Source organism: Suncus etruscus, chromosome 1 (genome assembly GCF_024139225.1).
Source record: "Suncus etruscus isolate mSunEtr1 chromosome 1, mSunEtr1.pri.cur, whole genome shotgun sequence".
In the NCBI taxonomy this organism is placed as follows: domain Eukaryota; kingdom Metazoa; phylum Chordata; class Mammalia; order Eulipotyphla; family Soricidae; genus Suncus; species Suncus etruscus.
The window spans coordinates 198,441,161-198,460,702 of NC_064848.1; the positions used below are offsets into that span (position 1 = coordinate 198,441,161).

A 19,542-nucleotide genomic window follows, 5' to 3' on the forward strand; every position below is an offset into this window, starting at 1 on the left:
TCAGAGAAATAGCACAGCGGTAGGAACTTTGTCTTGCCTGTGGCTGACCCAAGACTGACCTGGGTTTGATCCCTGGCATCCCATATGGTCCCCAAGCCAAGAGCAATTTCTTTTTTTTTTTTTTTTTTTTTTTTGGTTTTTGGGCCACACCCAGTGGTGCTCAGGGGTTCCTCCTGGCTATCTGCTCAGAAATAGTTCCTGGCAGGCACGGGGGACCATATGGGTCTCTCCAGCCTGCCAAGAGCAATTTCTGAGGGCAGAGCCTGAAATAATCCCTGAGCATCACTGGGTGTGGGCCCCTCCCCCCAAAAAGAGTATTTGCCTTGCTCCTGGCCCTGGAGACTCATCAAGCCTGAATCAGCCTCTATTCATTGTCTCTCCCTTTACCCCCGATCCTAGACAAACCCCTTCCCAAAGCAGACAAGCCGCAGAGCTCACGGGCCCATCATAACTACCTGGCACATTGCCCAGGTCGGACCCAAGTGTAAAAAACTGCACAGGAGCACAGTCCCCACCCTGCCAGGCCCTGCGAAGCCACCCCAGCTCTGGGCAGCTGCAAGGGGCTCACCTGTGGGGTTGGGGGGGATCTCCAGGATGGTTTTCAGCAGCTTCATGTCTTTGATGTTGTGGATGTAGATGGATTCTTCCAGGCATACCAGCAGCCTCTGCCAAGACAGTAGTCACTCGTCAGGATTCATGCTTGGTGGGTGTGTGTGTGAGGAAAAGGAATCCCAACATCCCCCTGGATTCCCACCATCTTTCATCCGTCACTGGGGGGGAGGGTCCCCAACCAAACTTGATGCTGGGTCTAAAGGAAAAAGAATCTTTTAGATCAGTTGAAGAATTTATATTCAGCTAGACAGAAGCATCAAAGGCCAGGTGGTGAGGAATTTCACTTGGAAATTGGGGAGGCCCCTTTCCATGGGACAGGGTATCCCGGTCAGACTTCCTTGGGTACTGGCCATTATTCCAGGTATCTGGCATGATGGATCAGCCTCAGTGATGCTCCTAGCACAGCTGTCCTCTTGTACAGATGGGGCTCAGGGGGTCCCAGACTTCTCTCTCCCTTACCCCCCTCCAAGTAACTGCAACCACAAATCACATCTGTGCCCACAAACATATCTGCAGGAGGAGGAAGGAAGATGGAGGCACCTTGAAATTTCTGGGGTAGGGGGAGCCCCAAGTGTGTGAAGAAAGAGGACAGGGCTCAGAACAAGGTGCATAAGGGGCTTTGAGGGAACACAGTGCCTCAGCCTCTCTGGAGCTGGTGGTTCTTAGACTTAGGCAAGTTCCTGACCCTCAAGGGGGGCAGAGCCAGGCTCTGTTCTGAGGGTCTCATGGGGGGGCTCCTCCCCAGCAATGAAGCAGTCAGTGCTCTCAAGTCAGATCCCTGTACCCTAGTAACTGCCTCTGGAGGGGAAAGTACCCCCAGGGCCAAGATAAGGCCCAGTTTCCCCTCCATACCCTCTTCCTCTGGAGCCCCAAAGACCAAAGCCTGGGACAGCAAGTTCAGGGGGTTTCTGCAGAGATTCTTGTCTACCTAGAAGGCCCAGGGTCTCTAAGAAGGCAAAGAACTGGGTCTGGGGAGAGGGTGCTGTGGCTCAGCACATGATACCCACACCTAAACACACTGGTGGCAGTGTGGACCCCCAGAACAGCCTTGGGCTCCAGTGCACTGCCTCCCAAAACTTTCTGAGTACCTACAGGTGGTGGAACCTACAACAAAGACAGCAACCAGAGGATGAACAGGAGCATGAATAAAAGCCCTTAGAATCTTTAGTTACCTCAAAAAAGGTTTCAGGGAGCTGGACAGATAGCACAGTCGTAGGACATTTGCCTTGCACATGGCCGACCGGGAATGGACCCAGATTTGATCCCTGGCATCCCATGTGGTACCCTGAGCCTGCCAGTAGCGATTTCTGAGCGATTTCTGATAACAGAGCTAAGAATAATCCCTGAGTGCTTCTGGGTGTGGCCAAAAATCCAAAACCAAAAGCAAACCAAAAATAGTAATAAAAAAAAAAAACCAACTAAGAAGATTCCACCTGATTCACTCAAATGCAATAGGGAGAATTTTTTAAAACAGGGAGCATTTATATCATTTTGAGGATCCTGATTTGCAGAAGGTGAGAAAACACATCTCTTAGAATTTTTAATTACCACATTTTGGGGGAGGGGTCTCAAACCCGGCAGCACTCAGGGTTACTCTGGCTCTATGCTCAGAAATCACTCCTGGCAGACTTGGGGGACCATATGGGATGCTGGGATTCGAACCACCGTCCTTCTGCAAGCAAGGCAAAAGCCCTTCCTCCATGCTATCTCTCCAGCCCAAATTATGACATTTTTCGCTCTATAAGAGTGCACCTGACCATAAGATGCACAGTTTTTAGATGAGGAAAACAAGAAAAAAAAAACTAAAGTAAATGGTGCAGGGGGTGGGGAGAAGCGGAGCAGTAAGGCATCTGTCTTGCCAGCACTGGCCTAGGATGGACCGTGGTTTGATCCCCCTGCGCCCTATATGGTCCCCCAAGCCAAGAGCAATTTCTGAGTGCATAGCCAGGAGTTACTGGGTGTGGCCCAAAAACCAAAATAATAATAATAATAATAATTAATAATAATAATAATAATAATAATAAAGTAAATGGTGCAACGGGAGACACCGTCAGGAGATGGCGGCAGGGAACAACTAGCCTACGAGGCTAAAGTATATTTACAATACACCAGTCAACACCTGGTTAAACATATTTACCTTTTTTTTTTTATGTGTCTTATTTTGGGATATTGCTTTTTTTTAATTTTTATTTTGATCATAATGGCTTACATATCTTTCACAGTAGTATTTTAGGTACATATCAACATTGAATCAGGGGAATACCCACCACCAAATTTGTCCTACCCCCATCCCAGTTCCCCTTCTGCAACCCATTTACCCCACCATTACCCACCGAATTGCTAGAGTAGGTGGTCCCCTCTTTGTCCAGCTCACTATTAGTGATCATATATATCTGTTTGGTCCTGGTACCCTCCCCTGTCTCCCCCTCTATTTAAGAAGCCGAGCTAGATAAATCGAGTTATGTGGTTTTGTTTGAAGGAAAGAAAAGCAATAGATTGGGGTAAAAAATAAGAGGAAAAAAAAAAAAAAAAAAAAGAAAGAAGTCAAATATGCTGAAAATAGGCGAGTCCTTCCAGAGGATTTCAACCTCAGTTTGAGAGAGGATGTGAAAGAGGCAATTAAAATACCACCACAATACAGAAAAAAAAAAATCAAATTGGGCCTGGAGAGATAGCACAGCGGCGTTTGCCTTGCAAGTAGCTGATCCAGAACCAAAGGTGGTTGGTTCGAATCCTGGTGTCCCATATGGTCCCCCGAGCCTGCCAGGAGCTATTTCTGAGCAGACAGCCAGGAGTAACCCCTGAGCACCACTGGGTGTGGCCCAAAAACCAAAAAAAAAAAAAAAAAAAAAAGAGAGAAATATCAAATTAAATAATCAGTGAGCACCACAGCAATAAAGACAAGCACCACACAACAGACTCAGTTCTGAGATCAACTCATGCCGGAGTGCAAAAAGAAAGAGAAAGATAAGATAAAATAAAATAAAATAATATTGGAGACATCAACTTCAGTCTCAACACTAATATAAAGATGTCAAAAAAAGTCGATCAATCGATAAATAAATATGTGAAAAAATGATTGTTTTGTGCTTTTTTTTTTTCCTTTTCTTTTTCCCCCTGCATAGGAATAGTAACTATTGGGGATATTATAGAGGGAATTCCCTTGTTCTAGGAGATACAGGGTTTCTCCCCCCTGAAGTGTACTTGTCATGGGATTAACTATAGACTCCTTGCATGATCATTTGCTCTCGCCTCGGTGCTTTCGTAGCGTATGGAAGACTTCTGCTTCGTCATGGATGGTGAAATCAGACCTCTGTATCTAGAGATCTTGGTGACTGTGCAGCTCAAGGAATGGAGCTTATGATGAAGTCTTTCTTTGTGGTTGTAGCAGTTCTGTTTCTTCAGTGTTGTTTTAATCCACCTTTTTTTTTTTACATCAAAAAAGCCCCCAAAGTTTTATAAAATACTTTCTAGTTAATATAGAAAAAAAAAGTCGCAGCAGCGATCAAATAGTCTTAATATGTGATGGTGAAAGTGCGTTAACCTATTAAGCATATAGGATTGCTTATCCTATATGGTATGCAATAAATGGGGCATATACAAATATGCACAATAAAGGGAGCGTCACACTGCAGAGGTCAAGTGGTTAGTAGTTTCTCCTCCCCTGCACTCAGGCTTCGGCTCCAGGCGGCATTTGCTCCATAAGATGCACAAACATTTCTCCCCATCTTTTTTGGGGGAAAAAAGTGCGTCTTATAGTATGAAAAATACGGTAGGTTTTACACAATTCAGTAAAATGCCAAGCATTTATCTGATTTTGTGGACCCTGATTTCTATAGAAGGTGAGCAAATAAGTCTCTTTCCTTTCCTGCAACCCCGACCATCCTTCACTCCCCTTCGCCACCCTGTACACATCCTTGGGTAACCTCAGTTCTCTGATCAATGTCCCTTGGTTTGTCTAATTTCTGATTGCTTGTTTTAGAGCCACACCCGGCAGTGCATAAGGGAGACCCCTGGCTCTGAACTCGGGGATCACATTTGCTGGTGCTGGGGGACTAGATGGTGCCAGGATGGGAATCCTGGCCTCCTATATGTGAAGCGTGTGCCCCAGGCTGCTGAGTTCTCTCTCGCTCCTGTTTTAACTTGATTTTGTTTTGTTTGTTCATCACCAACTTCATTCATTGCACACGTAGGTGAAAAACTCTCTTCTCTTTTTCTTTTTAACAGATTTTGTCCCACATTTCCTCAAATTGCTTCTATTTTGTTATAATGTCAATTTTCCTTTTTGGTTCCCTTGAAATTGTTGGGGGTGGGTGGGCCATGTCTAGTGGTGTTCAGGGGTTACTTGTGGCTCTGTGCTCAGGCAAGGGTCATTTCTGGAAGTACTCGGGGAATCAAATGGGATGGCTTGGATTGAACCTGGGTTGGTTGTGTGCAAGGCAAAAGCCCTGCCCTCTGTGCTGCTCCCCTGGCATCTCCCCTAAATTTTTTTTTTTTTGGTGGTTTTTGGGTCACACCCGGCAGTGCTCAGGGGTTATTCCTGGCTCCAGGCTCAGAAATTGCTCCTGGCAGGCACAGGGGACCATATGGGACGCCGGGATTCGAACCGATGACCTCCTGCATGAAAGGCAAATGCCTTACCTCCATGCTATCTCTCTGGCCCTCCCCTAAATTTTTATCTTTTTTTTTTTTTTAAAGGGAACTAGTTTTTCTGAGTATAAACACTAAATAGTGTTTCTTTGGTTAAACAGATCACATCTTCTTTAATTTAGTTAATTGCTTATCAGAAAATGGGTACTGTGATTGTTTCCCTATTTTAGCTGTTGTAAATGGCTCTGTAATAAACATCGGGGCCGGCGAGGTGGCGCTAGAGGTAAGGTGTCTGCCTTGCAAGAGCTAGCCAAGAAAGGACCATGGTTCGATCCCCTCAGCGTCCCATATAGTCCCCCCAAGCCAGGGGCAATTTCTGAGCGCTTAGCCAGGAGTAAACCCTGAGCATCAAACGGGTGTGGCCCCCAAAACAAAAACAAACAAAAAAATAAACATTGTAGTAGAATCTGACTTTTTATGTTCATATTTTAATATTCTTTCACTAGATCTTCAAAAGTGAGATGGCTGACTCCTTCAGCTACCTTTTTTTTGGGGGGGGGAGGGCAAAAGAGGGTAGGACCACACCTGGCAGTGCCTAAGGCTTACTCCTGGCTCTGTGCTCAGGGGTCAGATCTGACAGGGATCAGAGAACTGTATGCAGAGCTAAGGATCAAAGCCAGGTCCACATGCAAGGCAAATGCCTGGCCCACTGTGGTATCAATCTCTCTGAACCTGATCTTCAACTTCTTAAGTAACCTCCGGAGAATTTTCCAGAACATTCCCACCAATGTGCACTTTCACCTGCGACCTTGGACTTTATACGCTCTCCAGCAAAGTGGATATTTCTGTTCTGAAGGAAAAGCCACCGCAGAGGTGTGACAGGTTGGAGGGCGCCTTTCACGAAGTGAGAAAATTAAAAGAAAGCACTGGTTTCCATCTTTTTTTTTTTTTTTTTTTTGTTTCCATCTTATTTTAGGTTCTTTGGCCACTGGGCCTAGTGCTGAGGAGGATCTCAAACTGACAACCCATAATAGTAACCCTCTGTGACACACAGATGCTTATAGAGAGCCCAGACCAGCCTCTTGCCTTCGCCAGTACCTCCTGTGGTATGGATGGTTCTGAGCTACCTGGTTTATGTCTCCAGGCTCTTGTACTTCGGCCATGTGACCCCATTCAGCCCACACTCTCCCCCCCTAGAGTTGCTGGCCCTCATCTTCTCCTTGAGAGGGAAACCACACTCATCTCAGGCTTACTTGACCTCAGCTGCCTCCCTTCTCAGTTCTCCCATATTCCACTGCCCAGTGGTTACAGTTTTTCTTGCAAAGAAAGAAAATCGGGCGAAGCTTCAAAAACAAAACCAGAGGGGCCAGAGCAATAGCACAGCGGTAGGGCATTTGCCTTGCATGTGGCCAATCCAGGACTGACTTTAGTTCGATCCCCAGTATCCCATATGGTCCCCAAGTCAGAAGCGATTTCTGAGCACATAGCCAACGATTTCTGAGTGTTCATCACCAGGTGTGGCCCAAAACCCAAAACCCAAACAAAAAACCCAAAACAACGATACCAGTATTACTGGGAAAAGAGAATGTAATGGATGATGATGATGAAATAGAGCCATTAGTTGTATTTATGAGGTGAAAGACAGTAATAGCCCCATTTGCTCTCTGGTCTCCTAAATTATCAGATTAGCCCTCATCCCTCCCACCCCCGAGTGGGGCCTCCCCAGGAAAGAAATGACATCAGAGATAAACAAAAACATAGCAGAGGCAGAGGCGGAAGCACCTGGGCTCCAGGAAGAGTGACTTTTAGGAGGGTCCAGAACTGTCTGTTCTCCAGGTCACATGATTGAATTCCAGAGGGGCCAGAAGTGCCTTCCAGGTCATGTGAGAATGACTTCCTGGACCGAACATCAGACCTCAAGGCTGACCTTCACTCTGGCTCGTTCCCAGATGGGCGCTACCCAATGTTCTAGGGATACATCATTTATTTTATTTTATTTTTGTTGATTTTGGGCCACACCCAGTATCGCTCAGGGGCTACTCCTGGCTATATGCTCAGAAATCGCTCCTGGCTCAGGGGACCATATGGGACGCCGGGGGATCTAATTGAGGTCCGTCCTAGGCTAGTGCGTGCAAGGCAGATGCCTTACCACTTGCATACTGCTCCGGCCCACATCAATAATTTCTCCTGCCAAATTATAGAAGATCCTAGGGCCTATCTGGCCGAAAGTATCCAATGGGCAGGTTTAGCTTCAGGAGCCTGATGTGATCGGCCTGTGTGTGGAGGACAACAAGCACCCTTAGAAATGCAGAGAGCTGGAAAGTGGGGTTATGTGGTTCCGTCTGACTCCTCTCTGCATTTCCTGACTGTATTTTGCTTAATTTAAGCACTAAGGAGAATAAGAGCCCCTGAAAAATGAAAGTCACTATTGCTAGTTATCTTGTTTATGTTTAGTGTATATGGATATAAGTTTGGGTGGGTTGTTTTTCATGCAGAGTTCTAGGGCCACTCTGGAGATACTTGGCCAACTGGGCTGTCGTGGTCAGTCCTAGGACCTATGATGTGCTACTGGAGTGCTGAGGTGAGAAGGCCAGCAGCACAATCCTCACAGTGCTTGGGGGCCACCAGAGTCATCCTGGCAGGTGTTCTGGGGGCCAGCTAGGCTGAAATTCAGCCCCTCTTCCTACTTATTGATCAGTTTGTGGCAAGGATGGCATTGGAATTGAGGACCTCACATAAGCAAGGATGTGAGCTTCCTCCTGTGATTGATGAGTTACATCCCAGGCCCCCTTTCCGTAAGTATCTAGAGGAAAACAGTCATTTCCCTTCGGCCTAGTTCCCTGCTTACACATCTTTCAGTTTTCCTACATTTTTTTTTGATGTTGTTGGCTTTTATTTTTGGGGGGTTTGTTTTAATTTTTGTTTTTGTTTTTGGACCACACCCAGCAGTACTCAGAGGTTACTCCTGGCTATATGCTAAGGAACTATTTCTGGCAGACTCAGGGGACCATATGGGATACTAGGATCAAACCCAAGTCAGCAGCATGCAAGGCAAATGCTCTACCCACTGTGCTCAGGTCTTTGGTTTGTTTTTCTTTTGTGTTTTTCTTTGTTTTCCTAAAAGGAACCAAGTTATGAAGACCTGAGGACCAGGAGGGTCCAGAAGCATCCTTTGTCTCCTCCTATTCTGGAAGAGGCGCCAGAACATGGTCAAAGCAGACCCCCCCTCCCCCACAGAGCAGAGACTAAGCCAAAACACAAACACAAAGCAGACCCTAAACATTTCCCACTAGACATTTGGCTGGGAGCAGCAAACACCAGGGGGAGGGCTTGCTAGCTCAGGATTCCCGAGCTTGGCCAATTTCTGGTACACAGATGTGCAACCGGAAATGAGGGACGTGAGAAGCCTAAAGTTAATCATTATTATATTGGTAGGGGAAGTGGGGAGCTAGCTAAAGGTTAACCCACTGGGACAATGGAACCGCCCTTTCCTGACTCATCTGCCACAGAAAACATCCCGGAGCAAGGACAAGAGCAACTATGCGACTCAACACTAAGAGATACCTTCTTGAGTGATAGCTGGAGCGACAGCACAGTGGTAGGGCGCTTGCCTTGCCTGTGGCTGACCAGGGACAGACCTGGATTTGATCCCCGGCATCCCATATGGTCCCTGAGCCTGGCAGGAGCAATTTCTGAGCACAGAGCCAGGAGTACTCCCTGAGTTTCGCTGGATGTGGCCACAAAAAACAAACAAACAAACAAACAAACAAACAAAAACAAAACAAAGCATTGGCTTGGACCATTAAAAAGGGTAATTTAACACCCCAAAAGGACATCAGACCCCCCCACGGAGTGGCTGCTATCATGAGCAAAGCTAAGAGTTAGACCACAAAATTTTAATGCACTCCCTAAAAAAAATTTCAGAGAGAATCAAGAAGTATACTTTTTAAAAGCCTAAGCACTAAAACATTGCACATAAAGGCCTAAAGTGCTTCAAAAACTCACAGGCCTGCTTGCCCTCCCTCTAGGCAAGCTTCTGGGCATAATTTTTTCCTTGATTCCTTTTCCTCAGGGCAATTTCTCCGGTGATTTTCTTCTACACAGGAGTCTTAAGTGGACTCAAGAGCTGACCCGCCCAGACATCTCCTTGACAGAGAACTTGACTAGCGCCTGCAAAGTCCTGAGAGTTTTCCTAGGCACTGGGAGGGGCCCTCAACTGCCCTCACCATTCTCCACCACTCTGAGCACAGCCAGACATGACCCTCTTGAAAATAATAAAATCAAAGAATTAATTGGGACTGAGCGACAGCACAGCATCAGGGCATTTGCCTTGTAAGCAGCCAACTAGGAATGGACCCAGGTTTAATTCTCAGAACCCCATATGGCACCCTAAGCTTGCCAGAAGCGATTTCTGAGTGCAGAGCCAGGAGTAACCTTTAAGCCCCCTCCCCCCCAGGTGTGGCCCCAACCTCCCCTCCAAAAAAGAAAAAATAAAAGGAAACAATTTCTTCTCTCTTCTTTTAACTTCTAAAAGTACCTTGTCTCATTTCCCAAAAGGGGAAAAAAGAATAACCCATGAACTAGCACTTAATTCAGGTAGGAATAAAAAGGAAAGCAGCGGCCAGAGGGATAGCACAGTGGTAAGGCCTTGCATGCTGCTGACCAGATATGATCCCCTGCATCCCATATGGTCCTAAGCCTGCTAGGGGTGATTCCTGAGCACAGATCCAAGAGTAATCCTTGAGCATTTCCGGGTATGCCCCTCCAAAACACTGTTCCCCAAGAACACAGTGACACCTGCCTTTCTTGGAACCCTGGAGTGGATGAGATGTGTGCGAGGTCTTATAAGGAATCTGTTTATTCCGTCGGCTGCCAAGATATAGACTAAGGAGCCGCTCTTGGCACTGCACCATCTTTCCATCAGATCTTCCAGGGCCTGATAAAAATAGACCTCTGCCCACATGAGATTTCAAGCATGATCAGTAGAAGGGACAAGGATCATGCCCTAAGCACTTATGTTTGTAAAGAGGCAACTGAGATCTTTGAGATAAGCATCAATCTTCCTTGAACCAAAGAAACACAACAAAGGGTGAAAAAAAAAAAAAAACAAGGACACATGGGCCGGAGAGATAGCACAGCAGTAGGGCATTTGCCTTGCATGCGGCCAACCTAGGACAAACCCGGTTCGATTCCCGGTGTCCCATCTGGTTCCTCGAACCTGTCAGGAGTGATTTCTGAGTGCAGAGCCAGGAGTAACCTGAGTGCCGCTGAGTGTGGCCCCCAAACCAATCGATCAACCAATAAATAAATAAAGTTAAAAAAATAAAAGAAACAAAGACAAAGACCAGACGGAGAGAGAGAGAGAGGTATTGTGGGATCAGGAAAGTTCTAGAGCTGCCAGGCCCAATGGCTAAGGGCTCACACCATTAGTGCCAGTAAGAAACCCAGGAGGGCCGACCATGCTTTGCAAAGTCCTCTCAACCCTGGGAGGAAATTCAGAATCCCCTAGTCATGACCCAGGAAGCTCGCAGTGGCTCCAGCGGTGGCCTGTACCTGGCGGTTGAGCCTGATGGACAGGATGTTGCTGGAATAGCTGTAATTACAGATCTCGGTGCCTTTCTTGAAGTGGTAGACGTTCATCTGCCGAGGCTTTGTGTGGCTCACCACCACCACCAGGCTGCTGGAGAAGAGGCGCTCCACAATGTATACATCTGGGGTCTCATCTGGGGGTGCAGAACAGGGGGGGTGAGGGAGGTCAGTGAAGTCACTGGGCCCCAGCCTCCCACTATACTCAGCATGGCTCAGTGGCAAGCAGGGTGTGGCTGGGAATTTAGCACCCACTTGAGCTCTGATCTCAGCAGAAGCCCCATAGTCCTCCTCACCCCCAAACCCTTCTGGATGTCATAGGGACCAGAGAGGTGGAGTTCCAGGGTGTGCCTTCAAATAGATGATCCCAAACTTGTTTCACCTACTATCTTCTTTTCAGAAAACAAATTAAAAAAATGAAGCAACCCTCAACTCCCACACCTCTCCCCCAAGTCTACAATTTTGTATGTAGGAATCTCGGGTTCTCTTCCCAGCACCTCCTGGTCTCCCAAGCACCAAGATAGCGACCCCTAAGCACTGTGCTAGGAGCCCATTGAGCACCGTTTGGTGTGACCCTCAAGTTAAAAACACAAAAGGGGCCAGAGCGGTGGGTGACACAAGCAGTAAGGCATCTGCCTTGCCCACGCTAGTTTAGGACGAACTGTAGTTCGATCCCCCAGCATCCCATATGGTCCCCCAAGCCAGGAGCGATTTCTGAGCGCATAGCCAGGAGTAACCACTGAGTATCACTGGGTGTGATCCCCCCCCAAAAAAATAATAAACCAAAAACACACACAAAAAATATACCCTGTGGCTGGAGAGATAGATATAGTACAGTGGGGAGGGCGTCTGCCTTGTACTTGACCGACCTGAGTTTGGTTCTCAACACCCCATATGGTCTCCCAAGACAGCCAGGAGTGATTCCTGAGTGCAGAACCAGGAGAAACCAGCCTTAAGCTGGTGTGGCCAAAAAACAAACAACAAATCTACCTCTTTAAGTAAACTAAAAGGGCCCCTAAACCCCAATTATACTAAAGGCTACTTCATTCCAGCATTCCCTGGTGAAGAACTTGGGGTATGGAGAAATTACAGGCCCACCCTAAAGGTGGGGTGACAGCCTGGTGGGGTCTATTACAATCAAGTTTGTCCCTCTTCTCATATGGCAGTGCTCTCTGTCTGTGGAATCCCCTTCCTGCTGACAACAACTGGGCCCCAGGGTTTTGATCAGGGGAATTCTCTGGAGCTTGAGAAGAAGGTTCCTGAAGCCACAGGTGGTGCCCCAGCATCTCCTAAAGAACATTCCCTACTAGGGTGTGTCTCTCTGGAGCTCTGGCAGGTCCCACAGGGAAACACCGACAATAGACTCAGGCAAGACAGGACAGTTACAAAGAGGATGAAAGGAAAAAACCGAAAAGAAAAAAGAAGAAAAAAAAAAACCCACCTCTGTTGAGTTATGGGCCCAATTGATTCCTTTCCAGAAAATTCACAGACTGTGTGGTCTTCGCCATTGGAATGGCTCAGTTCTTATCTTATTCCCTGAGAAAGTCAGAGTGATATGACTGACTTGCTGGCTGCACCCCATGGGGAGAGCTCCCACTTTGGAGCTGGTGGGCATGTGGGCTGCTCCCGACAGAGCAGGCCAAGTCTGCGCTCAAAGCATACCCTGCTCAGGGCTGGAGCGATAGAACAGTGGAGAGTGTTTTCCTTGCATAAGGCCTATGCGGATTAGATCCCCGGCTTCCCATATGATCCCCTGAGCAAGTGCAGACTCAGGAGTAACCTCGAAGCAGAGCCTGCTCTTTCTGCTCTCTCTGGCCCTGAAGCTGAATTTTTTTTGTTTGTTTTTTTGTTTTGTTTTTGGGTCACACCCAGCAGCGCTCAGGGGTTACTCCTGGCTCTATGCTCAGAAATTTGCTCCTGGCGAGGGGCCAGAGAGATAGCACAGTGGCATTTGCCTTGCAAGCAGCCTATCCAGGACCTAAGGTGGTTGGTTTGAATCCCTGTGTCCCATATGGTCCCCTGTGTCTGCCAGGAACTATTTCTGAGCAGATAGTCAGGAGTAACCCCTGAGCACTGCCGGGTGTGGCCCAAAAACAGAAATTGCTCCTGGAAGGCTCGGGGAACCATATGGAATGTCGGAATTCGAACCACCATGTTTCTGCATGCAAGGCAAACACCCTACCACCATGCTATTTATCTGGCCCTGAAGCTGAATTTTTAAAATATTCACCGGATAAGCTTCCCCAGGTGTGGTTTTTTTCAGTAGTCAGAGTGCAGGATTAATGCTGAAAGGCAGGTGTGAAATGGTTAGAAACCAGTGAGTGAATGGGACCATATGCCCAACCCTTCTGTGACTGCATATAACCCAAAAGTCTGTAGTGTGCCTATCTAATATCAAAAACAAACAATACCCCACTAAACTCATCTGTGACCTTTTGCCTTTACAATAAAAGCTGCTGATAAGTGCCTCAGCTAGAAAACTCTTGCTTGGTATGTGTGAGGTCCTGGGTTCAAGCCCTAGCAGCGTCCAGGGAACAAATAAATACCAAACCGGTGACTAAGCATCTAAGTATATGAAGAGCCTACTTCATGGTTACAAACTAAGAATTTCTTGATTTAAGAAAACATTCAGGGCCCGGAGAGATAGCACAGCGGCGTTTGCCTTGCAAGCAGTTGATCCAGGACCAAAGGTGGTTGGTTCGAATCCCGGTGTCCCATATGGTCCCCTGTGCCTGCCAGGAGCTATTTCTGAGCAGACAGCCAGGAGAAACCCCTGAGCACTGCCGGGTGTGGCCCAAAAAACCAAAAAGAAAAAGAAAACATTCAGGGAAAGAGTGATAGTAGAGTGGAGAGGGTGTTTGTCTTGGACATGGGTTCAATTCCTGGTATCCCATAGGGTTCCCTGAACCTGCCAGGAGTTATTACTGAGCTCAGAGTCAGGAGTAATGCCAGAGCACTGCAAGGTTTGTTGAAAAAGGAGGAGAAAAAGAAGGAAGAGGAGGAGGAGGAGGAAGATGAAGAAGAAGGAGGAGGAAATGTTCCCTGAGCTCTCACCAAATCTTACTAAGTGCTTCCTGGTAGATGTTTTTAAAGCCAGTGGAGGCTAAGATTTCTATCTGAATATAAAAGGTGACCTCCAGGGTCAGAGAGATAGTACAGTACAATGGGTAGGGAACTGGCCTTGCTCACAGCCAACCCTGGTTCAATCCTGGGTATCCCAGATCTCCTGAGCACAGCCAGGAGTAATTCTTGAGGGCAGAGGCAGGAGTTACCCCTGAGCATCACCGGCTGTGGCCCTGAGAAACTTCCTTTTAGAAAAAAGCAAGCAAGAAAGACAGAAAAATAAAGAAAGAGGGGCCGGAAAATGGCGCAGTGGTAGGGCATTTGCCTTGCATGCAGCTGACCTAGGATGGATTGTGATTTGATCCCAGGCGTCCCATATGGTCCCCCAAGCCAGGAGCAATTTCTGAGTGCAGAGCCAGGAGTAACCCCTGAGCATCACTGAGTGTAGTCCAAAAACAAACAAACAAATGAAAAAAAGAAAAAAAGAAAGAACAGGAAAGGCCCACAGATCAAGGGAGCAGAGATTCAAGTCTAGGGGTAGAATTTGTATCTCCAGGCCTCACGCACACTTACTGCTTCCATGAACTTGGTCCAACTGCTCCACAGAACTCAAAGAAAACAGCTTATAACCAGCTTTGGTTCCAATGGCCAGGGATCTGTGGGAGAGGAGAGAAGAACAGAGTGAGGAAGAGAATGGGTTGGACCCCAAGCTCAAGAGTGCCTCAAAATGGATGTGCTTGTCCCCAGCACAACCCCAATTCAGATCTTCTGCATTTTCAGGCACTTTGAGGTCTGAGGATTTTCTGTGTGATGAAACAGGCCTTGTCAGGTGCAGTGTCGAGGACAAAGGAAGGGACTAGACTGGGCATACAAAATCAAGGGTCAGAGAGGGTTTTTTTTTCCCCCCAAATACCCAACCTGCCAGATGCTTGCCCATCTGGGCAGAGAAAAGAAGGGTGAATGAGGGGGACAGAAAGTTTCAGAATATTCATCACCACGCCATGAGCACCCAACCCAGTCATTTGTTGGGAGTGTTTTCTGGTTGGTGAGAAGGATTTTACCAAGAGCTCTTTTTATTTTCCTTTGTTTCTTGCTTAAAAAGCAAAATAAGGGGCTGGAACTATAGTACATCAGGTAGGGTGTTTGCCTTGCATGCAGCCGACCTGCATTCCCAGCATCTCATATAGTTCCTCCAAGCCTGCCAAGAGCAATTTCTGAGTGCAGAGTCAGGAATAACCCCTGGGTGCCACAGGGTGTGGCCCAAAAGCAAAAAATAAAAAAAAGGAAAAAAGGAAAATAAGTTCACAGACATCATGAGCATTTCATATGGCTAGAGTGATGGAGATGATTACTTCTGGCACTTTCCATGAAAATAACTCCCCTGCTTCATAGCAGAAACAGTATCCTTGGGTGGACATTAGACGACTTATTTGAAAGTTGTGCATGTTCTACAGGAGGGCAGAGCAAGCCAGGTCATTTGGTTTGGTTTTGGTTTTGGGGTCACAAGGAGGTACTCAGGGTTTATTCCTGGCTCTGCACTCGGAAATCATTACTGGCAGTCTCAGGGGACAAGAGGGGATGCTGAGGATTGATCCCAGATTGGCCGCATGCAAGGCAAGTGCCTTACCCACTGTACTATCACTCTGGCCCTAGATTGGTCATTTGGAGGTCAAGTCTGGTTGACTCCTGCCCTCCCAACCTACTTTCTCATTTACTTAAATTCCTCCATTCTCCCATTCACCTTTTTTTTTTTTTTTTTTTGGTCACACCCAGCAGCACTCAGGGGTTACTACTGGCTCTATGCTCAGAAATTGCTCCTGGCAGGCTTGGTGACCATATGGGATGGCAGGGATTGAATCCAGGTAGGCGCTTGCAAAAAGTCCTACCCACTGTGTTATCACTCTGGCCCCAAATGGTCCCTTTATTTTATTTTATTTAATTATTTTGGTTTTGGGGCCAGACCCAGTGACTCTCAGGGGTTACTCCTGGCTCTGAGCTCATAAATCACTCCTGGCAGACACGGGGGACCATATGGGATGCCAGGAATCAAATCCAAATCTGTCGTGGGTCAACTGCGTGCAAAGCAAACGCCATCCCACTACTACTCGTCCCCAAATTTTCCCTTTTCAAAGGTCATGTCTTCTCTGTGCCTCCCTCGTTAGCCTATGAGCCACTAAGGTGATGTCACAACCAACAGCACCAAAGCCATAAGTCTCTCTAGGACAGAGAAGGCTCCAAATACATCCTGTTTTCCAAAATTGCCCCTTTTCAACCAACTGATGCCATCAGTGAGTAAGACAATTCAGGCCTCCCGGACTTCAAGATATAAAGGTGAGAGACTGTTTTATGCAGTGGCAGTCCCTACTTGCATGCCAGCTCTCTGCACCTGTGAGGCTGGAGGTGCCAAAGCAAAAAGGGACCTGCAAGTGAGCAAACCTCAAAATGAGGCCTGCCTCAGTGAAATCCAAAGGACGACAGGTGAGGTTCATCCCCAACTGGGAGAGACTGGCTAAAATAAGCCACTAGGCACTACTGAACTGGACAGCCAGAGGGCTTGTGTCACTCAGACACAGAAGAGTGATAGTGGCAGAGTTCCCTCGGGAATGTTTTTCCAAGTCCAAACATCTGTTCTTCCCCAGGGGACATGGGGACAGGAAACTGTAAAATTCTGCAACTGGCCTGGTACACTCCCATGTGCTGAAGGCTACTGGTGTTTGCTAGACATTTGCTGGAGGCAGCTGGGGCCTGAGAGGTGAGGTTTGGCTTCTACTGTGTCCAGGTTGTCAGACACCTGGGCATGGTTACTGCCTGAACATTCTGCACAGCAGACACAACGCGTTTCTAAGACTTGCAAAGAAGATCTTGGGGCCTGAGTGATGGCATAGTGGGTAGGGTATTTGCCTTGCAAACAGCCAACCTGGGTTAGATACCCAATATCCCATAAGGTCTCCCCCCACCAGCCTGCCAGCAGTGATTTCTGAGCATAGAGCTAGAAATGACCCCTTAGCACAGGGGTGGAGAACACGTGGTGAGAAAGCCGCATGCTGCTCCCGGCCAAAATGTATGCGGCTCTTTGCCTCTTATCATTATTTTGTATACTGTGGCTCTTTGCCAAGTTTGAATTTTTGTTCAGCTGCTTCTGAGGAGGGACCTCTGAAGAGAGATCTCTGAGCGCAGAGTTCCACCCCCAGGCTGCAGTCATCCCATCTCCCATCCCTCAGAAACAACTGCACGGGCCAGCGAGCGGGGGACCCGTGTGTCACATGTTGGGTCACATCTTGCTGTTAGTTCTTAGTGTGGAGGATGCAGCACACCCTCACCACCACTGCAGGATTTTTACCCTCACTCAAAATGGCCGGGAAAGTGGTGCTAGAGGTAAGGTGTCTGCCTTGCAAGCGCTAGTGTAGGAAGGACCGCGGTTGGATCCCCCGGCGTCCCATATGGTCCCCCCAAGCCAGAAGCGATTTCTGAGCGCATAGCCAGGAGTAACCCCTGAGCGTCAAATGGGTGTGGCCCAAAAAACAAAACAAAACAAAAAAAAAACAAAATGGCAAAATGCAATATGTGTTTAATAGATTATTGTTAAAATGATATGCTTTTGTGTGAGTGTTTGCCTGTTTTGGCAGGTCACTGCGTGGTGTGGCTCTCTGACTCTCACAGTTTAAAATTTTGGTTTTTTGTGTCGAACTTGTTCGCCACCCCTCCCTGAGCACTACCAGGTGTGACCCGTAAAGTAAAGTAAACTAAATTAAACTAAACTAGCTGCCAGAGTGACAGCACAGCAACAGCGTTTGCCTTGCATATGGCAGACCTGGGATGACCAGAGTTCGATCCCTGGCATCCCATATGGTCCCTTGAGACTGATAGAAGCAATTTCTTTTCTTTTCTTTCTTTTTTTTGGGGGGGCGGGGGCACACCTGGTGGCACTCAGAAATCCCTCCTGGCTTGGGGGAACCATATGGGACTCCAGGGGATCGAACTGCGGTCCACCCTAGGTTAGCTGTGTGCAAGGTAAATGCCCTACCACTTATGCCACTGCTCTGCTCCCCCAGGAGCTATTTCTGAGCAAAGAGCCAGGAGAAACTCCTGAGCACCACCAGGTCTGGCCCAAAAAACCAATATAACAAAAACGGACTAAACTAAACTAAAAATAAAGGTCAGTGGGGAGACAGATGAGACTTATAACTCGAGTCTTATGATAGGAATGGAAAGAGTCGTTTATTTACTGAGTTGGACTTTGGAGCCACACCTGAAGATGATGCTCAGAGGTTACTCCTGGCTTTGCTCAGAAATTGCTCTGGAGTCATTCTGGGAGGTGCTCGGGGGAACCAACCCTATGGGATGTTGTGGATAGAACCTGAGTCAGTCCACATGCCAGGCAAGTGCCCTACCAGCTGTATTATTTCTCCAGTCTCTGGAAAGAGTCATTTAATTAATTTTCCAACCCTAGCCTGGCTTCGAGAACAGAATTCTTTTATTGATAGTAGGGTAGGGGCCATGCTAGTGTTTTAAATGATTCATTCATCAGTGGCCACCAATGAGTGGATCAAGAACTTCAGCTAATGCCTTACTTGATCCCTGGGCCTTTTTGCAGGAAAAAGAAACAAAATAATAACAACAACAACAACAACACAAACAAACAATAAACCAACATCCTCACCATCTCTCACAGGAACAGAGTTTGAGGAGGCTGGAGTGACAACACAGTGAGAAGGGTATTTGCCTTGCATGTGGCTGACCTGGGGTCAATCCCTGGCATCCCATAGGATCTCCCAGGCCTGCCAGGAGTGATTTCAGAGTGCAGAGTCAGGAAAAACCCCTGAGCATCATGTGTGTCATCCAAAACAAAACTAAACTAAACTAAAAGACATTCCCTGGCCTACGAGGGAACCGTGCCCAGTACTGGGCATGATGCATGAGGAATGGAGACTGGCCAAAGTTAGGCGTCTTTAAGCCGCTTCTCTAGAAATACTGGCTTCCAAACACAGGTGACAGTTCCAGAAAAAGATATCAGGATACTCCAAAATGTACTGGGTGAGGGGCTTGACTTATTTTAAAACCCAGAGTCATTCCCTCGGTAGCTCCAAGCAACTGACCGTGACAAATCCTTTTATTTATAGGTGAGACAGCACTGCCCCAGCGAGCCAGTATCCAAGAAAACAGCTAGCACCAGGAGGACAGAGGAAATGAGCTTTCTAAGCACCCCATGGATTTGAAAATAACTTCTTTAAAAAAAAATATATATATATATATATATGTATTTTAATTTTAGGCACTGTGATTTACAATATTTATCATGGTAGGGTTTCGTGCATTTAATTATTCCAACATCCCACCCTCTACCAAGTGTCAGCTTCTCCCCACCTGTGTCTCCCCAACTTCTGTTCAAACTCCCACCCCCAAGATCTCCTACCGTAGTGTTTCCTCTTAATAATCAGTTCTCAGTTTCTATTTCCTTTGGGTATATGCTATTTCCTTACTATGTTTCTTCATATACCACATAAAAGGGAGATCATTCCGTATCTGTTTCTCTAATAACTAAATTTCTTTTTGTTTTGTTTCCTTTTGTCAGTCATACCTGACTGGTGCTCAGGGTTTGCTTCTGGTTCTGTGTTTAGAGATCAGGAGACCATCTGGGATTCCAGGGATTGAACTTGGTTGGGTCAGCCCTTTGCCTGGCAAGCGCCCCAC

The 19,542-nt window shown here is 47.1% G+C and overlaps 1 protein-coding gene across 1 annotated transcript in view; it reads right to left on the minus strand.

Annotated features, from left to right (window-relative positions):
* WIPI1 (WD repeat domain, phosphoinositide interacting 1) overlaps nt 1-19,542 on the minus strand; it is a 40,313-nt gene that overhangs the window by 18,854 nt on the left and 1,917 nt on the right. Inside the window, exons 2-4 of the mRNA XM_049779907.1 lie at nt 14,425-14,507; nt 10,756-10,925; nt 569-665 (exon numbers count right to left, since the gene is read on the minus strand). Coding sequence (XP_049635864.1) covers nt 569-665; nt 10,756-10,925; nt 14,425-14,507 — 350 coding nt within the window. The remainder of the gene's footprint in view (nt 1-568; nt 666-10,755; nt 10,926-14,424; nt 14,508-19,542) is intronic.